At 32.9% G+C, this 16,442-nt stretch overlaps 1 protein-coding gene across 1 annotated transcript; it reads right to left on the minus strand.

Annotated features, from left to right (window-relative positions):
• Positions 1-10,168: 10,168 nt before the first annotated feature.
• LOC110795483 (transcription factor MYB106) lies at positions 10,169-12,630 on the minus strand. Its single transcript, XM_022000501.2, has 3 exons — positions 12,085-12,630; positions 11,725-11,854; positions 10,169-11,552 (listed from the first exon to the last, which is right to left on the minus strand). Exons 1-3 carry the CDS (start codon positions 12,215-12,217, stop codon positions 10,307-10,309), a joined length of 1,509 nt encoding a protein of 502 aa, XP_021856193.1. The 5' UTR covers positions 12,218-12,630; the 3' UTR covers positions 10,169-10,306.
• Positions 12,631-16,442: the final 3,812 nt, after the last annotated feature.

A 16,442-nucleotide genomic window follows, 5' to 3' on the forward strand; every position in this document is an offset into this window, starting at 1 on the left:
ACATAATGAGCAAATATTTAGAATCGAAAAACTATAATATTTGCTCATTTAGACACAATGAGCAAATATTTAGAATCGAAACTATAATATTTTCTCATTTAGACACAATGAGCAAATATTTAGAATCGAAACTATAATATTTGCTCATTTAGACACAATGAGCAAATATTTAGAATCGAATTTAATATTTGCTCATTTAGAAAAATGAGCAAAATTTTAAAATCCGAACTTTAATATGTGCTCATTTAAAAACAATGATCAAATATTTAAAATTCGAACTTTATTTGCTCATTTTGAAACAATGAGCAAAAATTTGAAATCCGAACTTTAATATTTGCTCATTTAGACAATGAGCAAATATTTAGAATCAAAACTATAATATTGGCTCATTAGACACAATGAGCAAATATTTAGAATCGAAACTATAATATTTGCTCATTCGGAAACAATGAGAAAAAAAATTTAAAATCCGAACTTTAATATTTTCTCATCTTGAAACAATGAGCAAAAATTTAAAATCCGAACCTTAATATTTGCTCATTTAGAAACAATGAGCAAAAATTTAAAATCCGAACTTTAATATTTGCTCATTTAGACATAATGAGCAAATATTTAGAATCGAAAAACCATAATATTTGCTCATTTAGACACAATGAGAAAATATTTAGATTCGAAACTATAATATTTGCTCATTTAGACACAATGAGAAAATATTTAGAATCGAAACTATAATATTTGCTCATTTAGACACAATGAGCAAATATTTAGAATCGAAACTATGATATTTGCTAATTTTCTTGCTTTTTGTTTTGGATTCTTTTTTTCTGATAATTTCTTGCATAGATGTTCATTTTTGTGTTTTTAGGGAAATCTAAGTGATTGTTGAGGTTAAATTGATTAATTTTCTTTTTTCTTGTAATTTCGTGAATAGTAGTTAACTTTTGCTTGGATTTTGGGAACTCAAAGTCATTTTTCCTGGGTAAGATGGCTAGTTTTCGATTTTTGGTGATTTCAAAGTTTTTACTTTCTTGAGATAGATTTTGAATTTGTTGCAATGTATTTGGGTGGTCAAGAAAATAGAGAAGCAGCTGGCAAAGCTAGCAATAGTGACATTGGCAGCAGGAGTATTGACTCTAGGATTAGTTGGTGATGCTTCAGTTGCCAAATCTGGTGGCCGTATTGGTGGTCACTCTTCTGCTCCTCCTCCCTCGTCTCCTAGAATTTATTTTAGGTAATCTAACATTCTAATTACATTGAGTATACTTAAATGTCTCCATTGATTGTCTTGTAAACTTGATGCATTGTGAATACTGGAAATTGTCAGTTTGCGACTGTAGCCTCGTGCACTCACAATTGGTGACCGTACTCACTGCTGCAAATACTATAGTCTGGATGCCGCGCAAGTGTAGAAATGTGGTAATATTTAATTATAGTTCTTGTATACATGTGAGGTGTAGTTGTGGGGCTGTGAAGTGGTGTTGTGTGTGGGTGTGTGTGTGGGTGAGGGCTGGTATAGTTAGGAGTGTGTCTGCGAGATTGCAAGGTTGGTTGTATGAGCTAAAAAGTGGGGTTTCAGATGCTATTGCAGTTGGTGCATTGGTTCAAGTTGTTGTCTATTTTGTTGGGCCTCTGTAGTTAGGTGTTGTGAGGAGATCGAGGTTATGCAGGGTTATCGTTGCAGCTTCTGTTATGGTTTTAGGAGGTTTTTGGTGATGATGTTGCCTGGAATTCATAGATGGAATTCTAGGTTCAAGGGCAACAAAGTTGGACAAGATGGAATTCATAGATGGAATTCTAGGTTCAAGGGCAACAAAGTGACTCGGAAATGTGGTTTCGCATTAGCATTACTGGGAGCTTATTAGCAGGCACGAGAATTGGGTTTGCTTTAACTTTTATTCAATTTGAGTCTCCATTTTATACGCGGTCGTAACATTAATGTGATATGTATTGTTGCAGCTGAATTTCTTTGCATTGTCGATGCGCTGTTGTTTGGATTTTGATGTTGATTAGAAAATTGTTGAATTGTATGTATTGATTATTTTTAGTGGAAGCAACAAACAGAGTTCAGTCTTAGAAGTGCAAGGTAAAAGCTCGGGTTTGGATCAGATCAAGCTAAAGATTTTGTGTTTGTGCAGAATAATCTCAAACTTCAGGCTCTCAGGCATCGGAAAGTGGGAAATCAATTTGGTTCAGTTGTAGACAAGGCCTTCCGTGGCTCCTCCACCAGTGCCGAAGAAGCCTGTACTGAAGGACGTGGGAATGTCCTCCACAATTGATGGGAAGGACCAGGCTGTGAAAGCGAAAGGACCTATCCTGGTTGACAAATTTGCCTCAAACAAAGAAACAACTGATTCAACGGTTGCTCAAGCAGTAATTGCCCCACCTAAACCTGCAAAAATGCCTTCAGGAATGTTTAACGATGACTACAAGAGGAAGGGTGTTACTGCTGGTGGAGCAAATATGCGGATGGTTAAAGATGATGATGATATGCATGAAGAAACTTCGGAACTCAGTATCCATCGTTGGTGCTGCAGGTCGAAAAGGAAGAAAATGGAGTAAGGCGAGCTGCAAGGCTGCCACACGTCTAGCAGCTAGAGATATTGCTCCTGTCAAAGTAGAAATTTTAGAGGTTGGAGAAAAGGGCATGTCGACAGAAGAATTGGCATACAACTTGGCTACAAGTGAAGGTGAAATTCCTTGTTACCTATATTGTTGCTGAAATTGTGTTCGTATCAACATGCAAGTTATGCCTATTAGCTCAATCGGTAGAGCTTTGTGCGATTGCACAATGATGTAGGTTCGAATCCTACATAGGCAACGTATTCATCTCTCTATATCTGTTTGTTTTAATTTCTGGGTATTTTGTATTAGTATTTAGATGATTTGTTGATATTTTTCTGTTTACTTTTTAGTTACTTTTTAGTTATTAATTCTGGGTTTATGTTAGATTCTATTTATAATATCGTAGGTGATTTCTCATAATACAAGTATTAGATTTTGAAAAAAAAGAATATAAAGTTCTAGGCATAATTTTTTTTTTGGGAATCTGGGTAAGTTAGAAATGTACTAGAATTTGGATATGGATTGGTTAATGATAAAAGGAGGTGGGTACTTTGATTGAAGATTTTAGGGATATTTGAGTGAAAATATAATATTTGCTTATTTAGACATAATGATTAAATTTTTTGAATATTAAGTATTAACAAACCCGAAATTTAAAATTTTAAAAATGAGCAAAAAATATTTGCTAATTTGTGTAAAATATAAAAAGTGAGCAAAAATATTTGCTCATTTGTGTAAATGATAAAAAATGAGCAAAAATATTTGCTCATTTGTGTAAACGATAAAAAATGAGCAAATTTTTTGAATGTTAAGCAATCTAAGATTTTAAAATATTTGCTCATTTAGACACGATGAGCAAAAGTTTTGAATATTAACAAACCCGAACTTTAAAATTTTATAAATGAGCAAAAATATTTGCTCATTTGTGTAAAGTATAAGAAATGAGAAAAAATATTTGCTCATTTGTTTAAACTATAAGAAATGAGCAAAAATATTTGCTCATTTGTGTAAACTATAAGAAATGAGCAAAAATATTTGCTCATTTGTGTAAATGATAGGAAATGAGCAAAAATATTTGCTCATTTGTAAAAACTATAAAAAATGAGCAAAAATATTTGCTTATTTGTGTAAATGATAAAAAATGAGCAAAAATATTTGCTCATTTGTGTAAACGATAAAAAATGAGCAAATTTTGTTAATATTAAGTAATATGAGATTTAAAAATATTTGCTCATTTGTGTAAACTATAAAAAATGAAAAATATTTGCTCATTTGTGTAAACGATAAAAAATGAGCAAAATTTTTGAATATTAAGTAATATGAGATTTTAAAATATTTGCTCATTTGTGTAAACTATAAAAAATGAGCAAAAATATTTCCTCATTTGTGTAAATTATAAAAAATGAGCAATTTTTTTGAATATTAAGTAATATGAGATCTTAAAATATTTGCTCATTTAGACACAATGAGCAAAAGTTTTGAATATTAACAAACCCGAACTTAAAATTTTAAAGATGAGCAAAAATATTTGATCATTTGTAAAATGACCAAAATTTTTGAATGTTAAGTAATACGAGATTTTAAAATATTTGCCCATTTAAACACAATGAGAAAAAGTTTTAAATATTAACAAACCCGGACTTTAAAATTTTAAAGATGAGCAAAAATATTTGCTCATTTGTGTAAATAATTCAATTCTAAGTTAACCAGACTAGACTGTAGATAATTCAGTTCTAAGTTAACCAGAGTAGTTATTTGTCCTTGAGCTACTCGAGTTCAAGTTGATTTACATGTTCAGTCGGGCTAAACCTGATAAACTGATCATTTCTAAAATTCCAATGAATTTGGATATAGGTATATTATTCTACAGCTGGCCAGTAGATTTGCACAACCTAGGAAATTCCATGTCCTGCTTTTAAGTTTTAACAGAAACCAATTAGTAATTTTCCCTTTTAATTGCTGTGTCATTTATATACTTCACTGTATCAGAACTTAATTCCTTGTCCATCACTCTTTTCAGATAACCTTGTTGGTTGTAGCTTACATTTCTTGTTAATTCTGATTTCCAGACATTTTCCCATGTCTGCAGTTCTGACCAAAAAACATGACGGCAGGGAACAATATCTTGCTTTTCGGACAAAGATACGATACCGCTCCCGCTTCCATATTCATCTTCATAAGATTTTTTTCTAGTTGACAGAGCTCCAGCTAAAGCTCAACATGGGCCAAGCTGAGGCAAAAAGCCATTTTGGCCTAAGATAATGTCCACACCCTGAATGTTTCCTAAACCCAGAAAAAAAAAACACGGATTTAGCCAATTTGATCAGCTCTAACTCCAGTTGAAACGCAGTCTTTAGAAGGTCAAGTTGTATACCCATCATAAAAGGTTGAATGATACACGATCAATTAAGTTTTTTTCTTTTCCTGGCGTGTTTTAGGAAAGGTTTCATCTATCAATTAATTTTCCAAAAACAGAACTACAACAGTTCCTTAAACCTGTAATTAAGTACTCATGTTCAATCTAAATAAAAGGGAGGGTGATGCGTTACCTGAATTCCAAATTTGCAAGTTGAACGGATTCTCCTATCTTATCCTTCTTTAACTGAACTATAATTCCAATATGACCTCCACCAGGTGTAAAATTCACTGAAATTAACAGGAAATCAGCCAGCACTTGCTGAAGCCTTAAGCTATCCCCATACAAGGTCTCGTTCATGTAATCTTTTGCAGACTCATTCTCTATCTGAATTCCCTTTTCGTTGCTTTGAGTGGTTTAACAAACTCGGAAAATTCATCTTTTGCAGCCTCTTCTGCCAGTTTTTGGCTGTAAATTTCAAGTCCAACCTTTTCTTCAGCTAATAACGCATTCTCTTGCTTCAGATTCTCTATGTTGGAAGCCTAAAAGGCAAATCTTCAGTATTTCATTGTCCAAATCAGGTATGTTTACGTTAGGTTATTTATCCTTTGATGAGGAATAATTGTGATTTATATATCTTGCCTTCTCAATTGAGCACTAGGTTTAAGTTTCAACTTTCAAACTATTCTCTATAGATATATGTTGCGCAACAAATGAAGAATTTGGTGCGAATCTGTTTTTTTTTTCCAATTTCATCACCTTCTAATTTTGTTCTCTTTCATCATGTTAATTTAGAGCTTGTTTCAATTTAGAAAACGATAATATTAACCTGGGAAATTATACTTTGCAACTAAAGAAATAGTAAAAGAAAACTATTAAAAGTAAGACTAAAGACCCGGCTCAAAATGATGAGAACATAAAGTAAAGATTGACCTACGTGGGATTCGAACCCAAATCTTTTGTGCATTTGCACAATGCTCTACCTATTGAGCTAGTAGGCTATTGTTTTTAAATAGAATCAAATGAGCAAAATAAATTAACTCATTTGTGCAAATGAACAAAATAAATTTACTCATTTGTGCAAATGAGTAAATTTTTTGCTCTTTTGATCAGATGAGCATAAAACTAAATATACATAAATGGTTGTTAAGTTATAACAGAACCAGACAAATCTCTGTAGGAGCAACAAATTCCCCCCCCAATCACTAGCTAAGTCAAGGACTATGAGGCCTAATCTACAACTGCCAGTTATCTTGACTAAACAACGAATCAAAATCTACCATAAACAACAAGGCTAATAGTAATATATACAGTAATTTAGTGAGCCTCATAATCTCAAAAAGAGACGACTCAACAACAAGATGACAACCGCTTTAAAATATGCGCCTACAGATTTTCAGCTCAGATAAGGCCGCCATGCAATCAGAACAAAAACATACAAAACCAGGTAACAGCACCAAAAATATTACCAATGAAAAGAATGATCAGCAGGACAGTGACCATCCAGCCAGCAAAAATCACATTAGAAGTAACACCAACACTAATTCCTAGCATGAGCATTGGCTGGAAAAACAGAGCTAAATCATAATCGATGATCGGCATATCAAGTGTTGGATGCCTTAGTTTCAGATTGTAGAACACAGTTGAGGCTGCATCAACCATTATCATACCTGAAGATTAAACAGAATCACTCTAACATCATATTCAACTGCTACAATATCGCGTACCATCTTATCGAACAAGAAAATATCAGCAAACACAAAACACTGGAATACAGAAAAGGTGACTTTTAATAAATAGAAGAATCCAACTTATATTCCATCATGCAGGAAGGATCAAAGTTCATAAGAATTTGACCAAGATTCCTTGTAACATTTCCACATTTGTCGGCATACTCCTAGGATTTATGGAAGGCTATTAATAAGGTTTAAACCTTACATTTTGATATAGCAGTTGCAGTTTGAAATCAGAACTCTGAAAGTATCCCCATCATTCGAACAAATAAACATAAACTTAACAGGCATATCCTTCTGTAATAATTGCAGCTACAACACAATGAGCAGAAGCAGGACATGAAAGCATTATAAAAGTATTTGATCATCCATGTCAACAATCCAAAATTAGCAAACATTTGAGGAGCTTCAATTTAATCAATTTAACCAATTTAACTAAACAACACTGTAATTATCAACACAAATCACAGGAAATAACTATCTACAACCTACTCAATTGCAACAAATTTCGACAGGAAATACAATCAAACATAAGTAAAACTCATTAGCTAACCCTAAAATTTTAATGAAACACTAAAAATAACTCACCAGAACAGAGGGCGTAGATATGATGGCGGTCAGGGGAGTGGTGGCGGCGCGCAGAGTAGTGGATTTTGTGAGAAACTTTTCACAATTTCTTCAATCCTCCCTAATCACATATAACAAGTGAATAATTGAAGCAAATTTCAAGAGGAACTACAACCCTAAAATTTAATAAAACCCTAAAATTAACTCACAATAGGGGCGTAGATATGGTGGCGATCGGAAATGGAAGGGTGGTGATAGTTCCGGCACGGTGGATGGTGGCAGCGTGGAGAAGGTGGCGGCGCGGTGGTTGCAGCAGGTGAGGAGAGAGAATCACGAAGTTGAGAAAAAATGGAGGAGAGATAATGAGCTCCTGAGAGGAACTCGCGAGGAGAGAGAAAAGGGAGCGCCGGAAATCATGACAGAGAAAGTGTTATTAACATGTTCGAATGTTTTTTGCAAAATTTACAATAATGCCATTAGTAAAATGAGATAGCTGCGGTTAGATCTAATCGTAGAGAACGCACGAGATCGCTTCTCATTCTTCTCATTTTAAGTATAAGTATTCCGTAATAATTTTCGGCCCACCTACCATACAATCTTAGATCCGCTGTTGAGAAGAGAATTTTTTAAATTATATCCAATATATAAGGAAAAAAAACATAGTCATGTAGGGTATTGTTTGATTCGTCTCAATAAGATTTTAACAATATGATATTTTTTAAAATTTTTTATAACACGTAATTAGAGATATTACGATGTAAAATGTGCATTGACAAATGTGCCAAAATGGAAAAAATATTTAGGAACAGAGGGAGTACTACATATTACAACAACATCGTAACACCGTCCAATTGACTACATTCAACGTAATACTCCTTGAGTCACTGATGAACAACTAAGGATGATGCCATTGAGATCTTGACCTAGTAGCTAAGACTGACGCCCTATGTACAATAGGTCTCATGTTCGATACCCCTGCCACATTTATAATTTATATTGTCCTTGTGGCTCATTCGAAAGAAAAAAAAGTAAAAATAAAAAACCAACTAAGCAAGATGGAGCAATGTAGCTTTAAAGGACGGACATGGTAATATATTGGAGGCCGGGCATATCTTAGCCCCATTTTTGGTAGAATCTTCATTGACTTGTATTTCTTGACATACTTTAACGCTCTTACATGGTAATATAAAATGATAAAAAGATAAAGTATAACAATAATGTAGGATTATTCAAGGAGTCGTTTAAGTTTTTTCTTTTCTGGTTTGTTGGAAGATAGCGAATTGAACGTTATCATCATCAATATTAAATCAGCTAAGTCCCGATCGTTTCTAGTTCTTCAACTTGAGTTGCCTTCTTCGGCATAGTAGAATACGTAATCTAAGCTAAAAAACATGGACCATTACCTAAGAACTATAGAAACCAGAGAAGTGCTCATTGGCCATAGAATTGATTGTGCCTACGTACTACGTACTCCTTTATTGTGTCACATTTCTCATAAATATTAAACCACTGGTTAAATTAACCAATACTATTGGTTAAACTAAACGATATAACCAGTCTTGCTTTTAAGTCATACCATACTTATAAGTCATACGGTTATCTCTATTCTATAAGGAAATAGTTGATGTTATTGTTTGGTATACCCCTATGAAATATATATGATATCTTTCTACACAAACGGTTACACACGCATTTTGTGCGTAAACAATAATACTTCATCTGCTCTTTACACAATCACACAATTTTTTTGTCATTTACCAATGCAATGTTTCAATGACTAATATCTTTAAACCAATGGGTAAAGATTTGATATTATAAAACTATTTGATGAGACGATTACAATTGATAGTTAAATTATATTTCCTCCGATTTTTAATACTTGCAACATTTGTGATTTCTACACTATTCACATATTATACTTTGACCATTATTGGTGATTTATATGTAAGATAAAACATAGTCACGTGTGATCTTGTTAGATTCGTCTTAATTAATGTGTATTTTCAAAATATTACTCCCTCCGTCTCTCTTTGTTTTTTACGTTTGATGTTATTCACGCGATTTAACGACTATTTAATGTGCATTGAGATTACTCTACTTTTTTTATTTAAACAAGAAAAATTACGTTTATTTATAATGTTTTCACTTTTATCAAAAATCCGACATTGGAAAAATGAGAAATATTTAATGTCCAATGGATTTAATTGGTTAAAATAATATTTTGGCACAAATTCTGATAGAATATTAATATATGCATTATGTGATAATATAAAAAGAAATGTAAAGAACAAATTGAGACACCCGAAATGGAATACGTAAAAAACAAAAAAAGACGGAGGGAGTAACTTTTTATTGTTTTTTCTTAAAGAGAATTAAAGATATTAATTATCAAAGTTGTGCATTGTCATGCGTGAAAATAACAAACGTTGCGAGTAAAAAGTGAACGGATGAAATATTATATAAATAACGCCAAAAGTACAATTGTGCTATCTGAAAAAGAACGGAGGAATTATAAATTAAAGAAAATTAAGTTCAAAAGGAGGAATATAATGATCAAATAATTTATACTACTTCCGTTTCAAATGATCTTTACACTTTTCATTTTCGTTTGTTTCATAATGTTGTTTACGCTTTGCTTTATTCTAATTTTGGTCATAAAATATACTACTTTATCATTCTTACCCCACAATATTTACAATTTTCTACTCACTCTCTCTTACTTTATTCATTTTTTTTTCTTACAACGACCCACCTTTTTACACATTTCTCTTACCTTTATCCATATTTTATTATGTTTAACCAACTTTTTTACTTTTGTCTTAATATTTATGCAAACTGTAACGGTAAAAACGTTGATGAAACGAAGGTAGTATGTAGCTAGGTAGCTGGGAAAGATTTTAGTCAAAAAGGTGTAACCTAAAAATTTCTTTTAAAATAAAGATAATGAAAGGAACCGCTAATTAATGGATTTACATTTAATCAAATCAAAACCAATAATTAATGAAAAAGAAAAAATGAAGATGGGTTTAGAGCTGCAAGATAGAAAAGACAGAAGCTAAAAATTTATTTTGAAAATGATAATGCATGATTAGAACATGGGAGAATGAGGAGGAGGAGAAGAATTGACTAGGTTGAGAATACTATTCCAGTATGTCTTGTTATCTTCATAGTAATCACTTCCACCGCTTCTAGAAGTAGTACCAGCACTACTATTATCATTATTATCCTCGTCTACATGTCCATCTTTTGCACGACTTTTCTCGCCACAACTAGTTGTTTTAATCGTGGTGTCAGTTGTAGTGTTAGTACTAAGCAAAAGTTCGGTGAACCCTTCTATGAAACCCTGACCGTGATCGGGATCGGGATCCTCGTCAAGATCATCTTGATCGTCGTCATCTTTTTCGTTGCCGCCGTGAGTTTCCTTAGACTGGTGGATTGAGATGGCGTTCATGTCATGGAATTCGGCTGATGCAGGGCTGAATGGTAAAGAATTCATCTGTATCTCTATCTCTATCCCGTTGTCAAAGGCGCCACCTCTTTTCCACTTATGTTGTTGTAGTTGTTGATGATTATGATGATCTCCTTCTTTCTTGACCATTTGTTCTTGTTGATGATCATTGTGATGCCCCATGAACTCTATCACGGCTCCTGGGATCACGGGCGGGGCATTCTCTAAGAAACTTAAGGTCGACGTCGGTGACTCGATTCCGACACCAACTCCACCACCACCTATTCCGTTTGATCCCATTCCAAAGCATATAATTGGCTCATTATCATACGTGCTAGTAGTCGCATTAGGCCACACACTATGCCAAGCCTTAAGAGTATTAGTTGTAGTAGTAGCAGCACTAACACTAACACTAACACTAACACTAGCATTAGTAGTCACACTGAGATACTGATGGTGATGATGATGAGCTGCAGCTACTGATGACGATGAGGAAGACGAAGACGACAATAGACCCAGCGGGGGTACAATTTGGTGATGATGATCATTAATATGAACATCAGGTGATATGGCCGATGAGGCAAAAGTGGAACTATTAATATTAACATTATTACTATTACTATTACCACGAACTTTAGACTGCCGAGCAAGACGAGCCTCAGCTTCTAACCGAGCACTCTCCCACTGTGCAATATGGCTTAAATTAGCTGCATTCTTGGTCACTTTTCCATCGCCATCGGCCGCGGGAAGGAGGGCATCATTCTTTGGCTTATGTGTCACTGGGTCTATCCCCATCTTCGCTAGTCTCTTCTTCAGATGCGTGTTCCAGTAATTTTTTATCTCATTGTCTGTCCTCTTTGGCAAATGCGTTGCAATGGCAGACCACCTTGTATTCAAAAGTCACATTAAGTAAACGTATATAAGTACAATTCATCATCAACAAACCGTTATTATATTATATTATATTATATTATATTATTAGTTGCAGATATATAAACATAAACAAATACATGTACAAACTAGTACCGTATAGTACCAAATTATAAATAATATAATACCTGTTGCCTAAAAGAGCGTGAAGTTGAATGATAGTTTGTTCTTCTTGTAAGCTGAATTTTCCACGCTTAATATCAGGCCGAAGGTAATTTGTCCATCTAAGCCTGCAACTCTTACCACATCTTTGGAGGCCTAATTAAATACACAAATAATTAAGCAAACACCCATATCTTCTTAATTCTCGCGAAATATGACAAACAGAAACTTTATTATATTTGGGACGGAGTGTGTATATGTTATATAAAATATCAATTATAGTATTATTTGACAAGAAATATGTCAATTTTAACATAATTAAGAAGAAAAAGGTATGAAAATGAAGGTGATTAATTATAAAAATAATAAATAAATGAAAAAAGTACCAGCTTTTGTTGGTAAGGCGCGCCAATTGCCATGACCATGTTCTTCAATGTAAGCTAGAAGCTTTTGATCTTCTTCAGGAGTCCATGGACCTTTCTTTAGACCAAGTTTATCACAGCAGGGAGATCTCCCCATTTTTGTTTCACTACTAGCTGCAGAGAATGAAAAAAAAGGATGGGTTGTCTAGCTCTCTTTCTTGTTTATAAACACGGGCGGACCTATATGGACCCACATTGTCATCAGTTGTCACATCCACGATCTTTAAAAAAAATGTTTCTGCCAATAAAATGCTAAGTGTGAAAAAAGGGAAGCCTCGTCAACTAGGGCTGTTGCTTTCCTCCAATCGAGCTGTCGTTTTTTCTACAAAGAGCTATCGTTTTTTCCACTAGGAGGCCTGAACAAAAATTATTTTCAAATTTGCGTAAATCTCCTAAGGCGATTAAAAAAACGTATTTTACATTGGATACTACTCCTAAAATGAATGTAAACAAATTTAAACAAGAAAATTGGAAGATGAAGTATTTGTGGCGTAAAAGTTGGTTAATTTGAAGTTAAAAGGATGTAGATAGATAATGTATTCGAGTATAAAATTATAGCCGAGGTCCCGAATACAAGATAAAAATTATCTAATCTAACATCATTTATAATTCTGGAATCCGCCACGATATTCATAAGATGTGGTATGTAGTGAAGCCGGACAAGCAATAAATAAGACGGGATAGCATAAGAGAAGGATCAGTACGTAGGTCATAGTTGAGATAAAAGGAAATAAATGTGCATGATTCAGATATGGCAGTGTAGCATAGCTTAGAAATCAGTGATGCATACCAAAATTGCCCCTGCAAAAATCCCAAAACTAACTCTTATTTGTGGCTTTGGACTTTGAAAAGTATATTCCTTCATCAACTGCAGCCTTTTTTTTTTTTTTTTTTTTTTTTACCCTTTTCAGTAAACAAAAATTCCTGATTTAGGCTGCGTTCTATTCACCTGATTTCCACTTATTTTCCCGAACTTATCTTATCTGAACTTATCTGAAATTAACTGAATTTATCTGAACTTATTAGAACTTATCAAAACTTTTTTTTGTTATAAATTGTACTTGTCAACCCTTATTTTTCCTGAACTTATCGAAACTTATCTGAACTTATCTGAACTTATTTTTCCTGAAATAAGTAGGAAATAAGGTGAACAGAACAGTTACACTCTCCGTTTCGAAATATTATGAATACTTATATTTCCCAACAACCAAGATAAATAATTAAAAAGTAGAGAATAAATATGGTAAAAGTGGGATGTAGTAAGAAAAAAAAAAAGGTTAAGTGGAATGGTGTAAGAAAAGACAAATAAAAATAAAAATTGATGGAGTGGAAAGTTATGAGTAAAATAAAATCTCTATTATATAAGCCAAGGGGGAGGTGCAATTCAGTAACAACACTTTTCGTGTCCACTTGCAAAATGACAAAAATACCCTCTATCGTTCCATAGTTAATCTCAATTACAAAACAGACTTTTATTCCAAAACGTTCAAAACAGTCTTAATGGGCCCAACACCATAACTGTGCAGTTTATTTGACTGCCAAAATAACCTAAAATTTTCATTGTTACAGAAAAGGAAAGGAAATCAATTAGGGGAATATAATACAATTAAATAAGGAAAGAAAATACTGAAAATTAGGGGAATATAATACAAACACAGAATCAAAAAAATACAATTATTACAAAAAATAAAATTATTACACATTATATCAATCGCCAAAACATAAACTCCAGAAAATAGGTTCCTAATAAGTTCTTAGACTATCAACCAAGAGTAATTTCTGGACTATAAACAATGGAATTGCCTACCTAAAATATTTTAGAATTAAGACAAGCAAAAGCATGCTTAGTTCTTTAATGATTTTGAGGATCTTGGATTCATTTTATTAACACCAGCCAGAACACATATTTCGAATAAAATGCCAATGACTTGTTTAAATTGCATGATTAAATTCTCAACTTATTACTCATGATAAATGTTTTAAACTTTGCATGCTTCAATGTATGTTTTAATTACTTTTTATAATTTAATGTCTTCTACTGCAATAAATCATTTTAGAAGGTAACAATAAATTTCCTAGATTGGCAGTGAATCCAAGAACGATTCACGGAAATGAGAGAAAATGAGCAATTTAAAATGTACTTTTCTTATAGAGATTTTATGGTTGTTTTTTACAAACAAAGTTGAATGACAAACCTATTTGGTGCTTGTGAATTCAAAATACAATGTAGTTTTGGGATCATAAAGCATTGAGTTTAACACTCAACTTTACCAATGGTTTACAACCAAATATCTTTGTCCATTTAATTCTCGAATGAGTCTAGCCTCTAGACATTCGATTAGATTGATATTAAGAGAACTTTAGAAGCTTCTGATGAGATCATCTAATTGAAGCAAATGTTCAACATAAATAAAATGGTAAGAACTTTGCTTAAGTGGCATTGGAGATGTCTAACAAAGTATAAAAGTCAACACTAGAGAAGTCAATTCTTAAGACTATCAGAAAGGGTTCAAGAAATAGGAAAACAAGGAACAAGTGAATGGAATTTACAATTCTGTTTCTACCTAAGAGTTAATGTTTAAAGAAAAGTGACCTAGAAATCAAACTTCCTTGGTATCATATACCGCTTGAAGTTCTTACTTCAATAATAACTCAAACAATGGAAGCTAGGCTATACTAATGATGTACAAGTGGGAAATGAAGCATGTCATTGCTACATTAATTGTAGGGTCATCTAGTTTGTTTTAAGTCCTTCCAAGGCTGGAACTTAATGGTTATTTTGTTCCATAATCAACATACTTGAATTTTTGTTTCAAACACAGAAAGACCACATTTAAAGTAAACAAAGACAATGTTTGTTTGTTTGAATGAAATGGTCATTTCGGGATGAGTCATGTATGCTTGATTAAAACAAACAACTCTTTAACAACTTTACTACGTCCAAATCAATCTTTTGATTTGAGTTCCACTAATCTTTTGCATTGTTTCTAAGACCATATCAACATGTTAACGTTCTAAATCTCTATAGTAATAGACTTTTGAAAGTTGAGTGATTTCTAGATCATTCAAGACAAGTTAGTCTTATTTGTTGAAAGTAACAAAATAATGAACTATTGTTAGAACTCCTAGAAAATTTCAACGCTAAAAGAAAGGTTTTATGACTTTATTATTTCACCCGAGTTTGAGTGAAATATGGATTTATTTACACAATGTTGATATAAGTTTAAATTTGTTTGTCTAGTTCAAAAATTCAGAAGCATAAAATCCGCATGGCAAAAAAATCATAAAAGTCTAGGTTAGATCATAATAATGATTACTTAGACCAAGAATAATCATCAATAATAGTGTGTTGTAAAATCACAATTGAGTTCCATAAGATATGGTATGTCTAAATTGGAATGAACGAAGTCAATTGGTACTTGATTCGATCAATGATGGATCATAAATAATTTTCCTACAATTTCAAAACAAAATGCTCAACTACCACCAAACTAAACCAAACTTCGTCAAAGCTATTGAAAAGTAATTTTATAATATCTTTTCAATAATATATATCTAAGAGTTCCTAAACTCAGTGGGAGCTTAATGTTTGTTATCCGGCAAACTAAGGCACAAGTATAGATATATGTTTCATTATGATATATTCAAATGAGATAAAAGGGTAATATTCTACCACAGATTTTGAGAACACAATGTTTGTTTGCTCGAAATAGTGTCTTGGATATTCGTTTCCGAAATGACAAGTGGGAGAAAATAGACATCAAAAGTCTTCGAGGCGAACAACAAACATAAACGAACATTCCGGGGGCTTTTAGAAGTTCTTCAGAAAATTCTAACACTTATTCTCTAAAGGATTTTAGAAATGGCTTTAACGAATATATCTCTTAGAAGGCTTTACAAGTGCTTCAAGGAGAATAGAATAGTCAAAAGAATTTCAAAGTCGCTATTGATATTATATTGTTTGATGTTATATACCCATGTAGGCATAGAGTCTAGGTAGCGAGAACTATGAAATTATCCTATTAAATAGTGAAGAAACCTACAACTTGCAGTCAAACTATTACCATGATGATTAATGATTTTGTGACTTTCAAGAAAGCTATGACGAAAACCAAAATTCCCTAAAATCGTTAGAGGCCATATATAGACTCAATGTTTTGATGACAAATTTAAATTTTTTGTTGATTTACAAGAATGGTTTACACCGTACCTATTAGTTGCAAATTAGCTTTAAGGATAAAAACTATCAAAACATAGAATTGTGTTGTAATACAAAGCTAGATTAGTTGCTAAAGGTTACAAGCAAATTACGACGTGGATTG

This window comes from Spinacia oleracea, chromosome 2, assembly GCF_020520425.1.
Source record: "Spinacia oleracea cultivar Varoflay chromosome 2, BTI_SOV_V1, whole genome shotgun sequence".
NCBI classification, from domain to species: domain Eukaryota; kingdom Viridiplantae; phylum Streptophyta; class Magnoliopsida; order Caryophyllales; family Amaranthaceae; genus Spinacia; species Spinacia oleracea.

Excerpts from the sequence above, each read along its gene's own strand:
- LOC110795483 (XM_022000501.2), bottom strand. The coding sequence starts at position 12,217 with ATGGGGAGATCTCCCTGCTGTGATAAACTTGGTCTAAAGAAAGGTCCA. Across the intron at positions 11,855-12,084 it reads CGCCTTACCAACAAAAGCTG|GCCTCCAAAGATGTGGTAAG; the intron begins GTACTTTTTTCA and ends GTATTTAATTAG. Across the intron at positions 11,553-11,724 it reads CACGCTCTTTTAGGCAACAG|GTGGTCTGCCATTGCAACGC; the intron begins GTATTATATTAT and ends TTTGAATACAAG.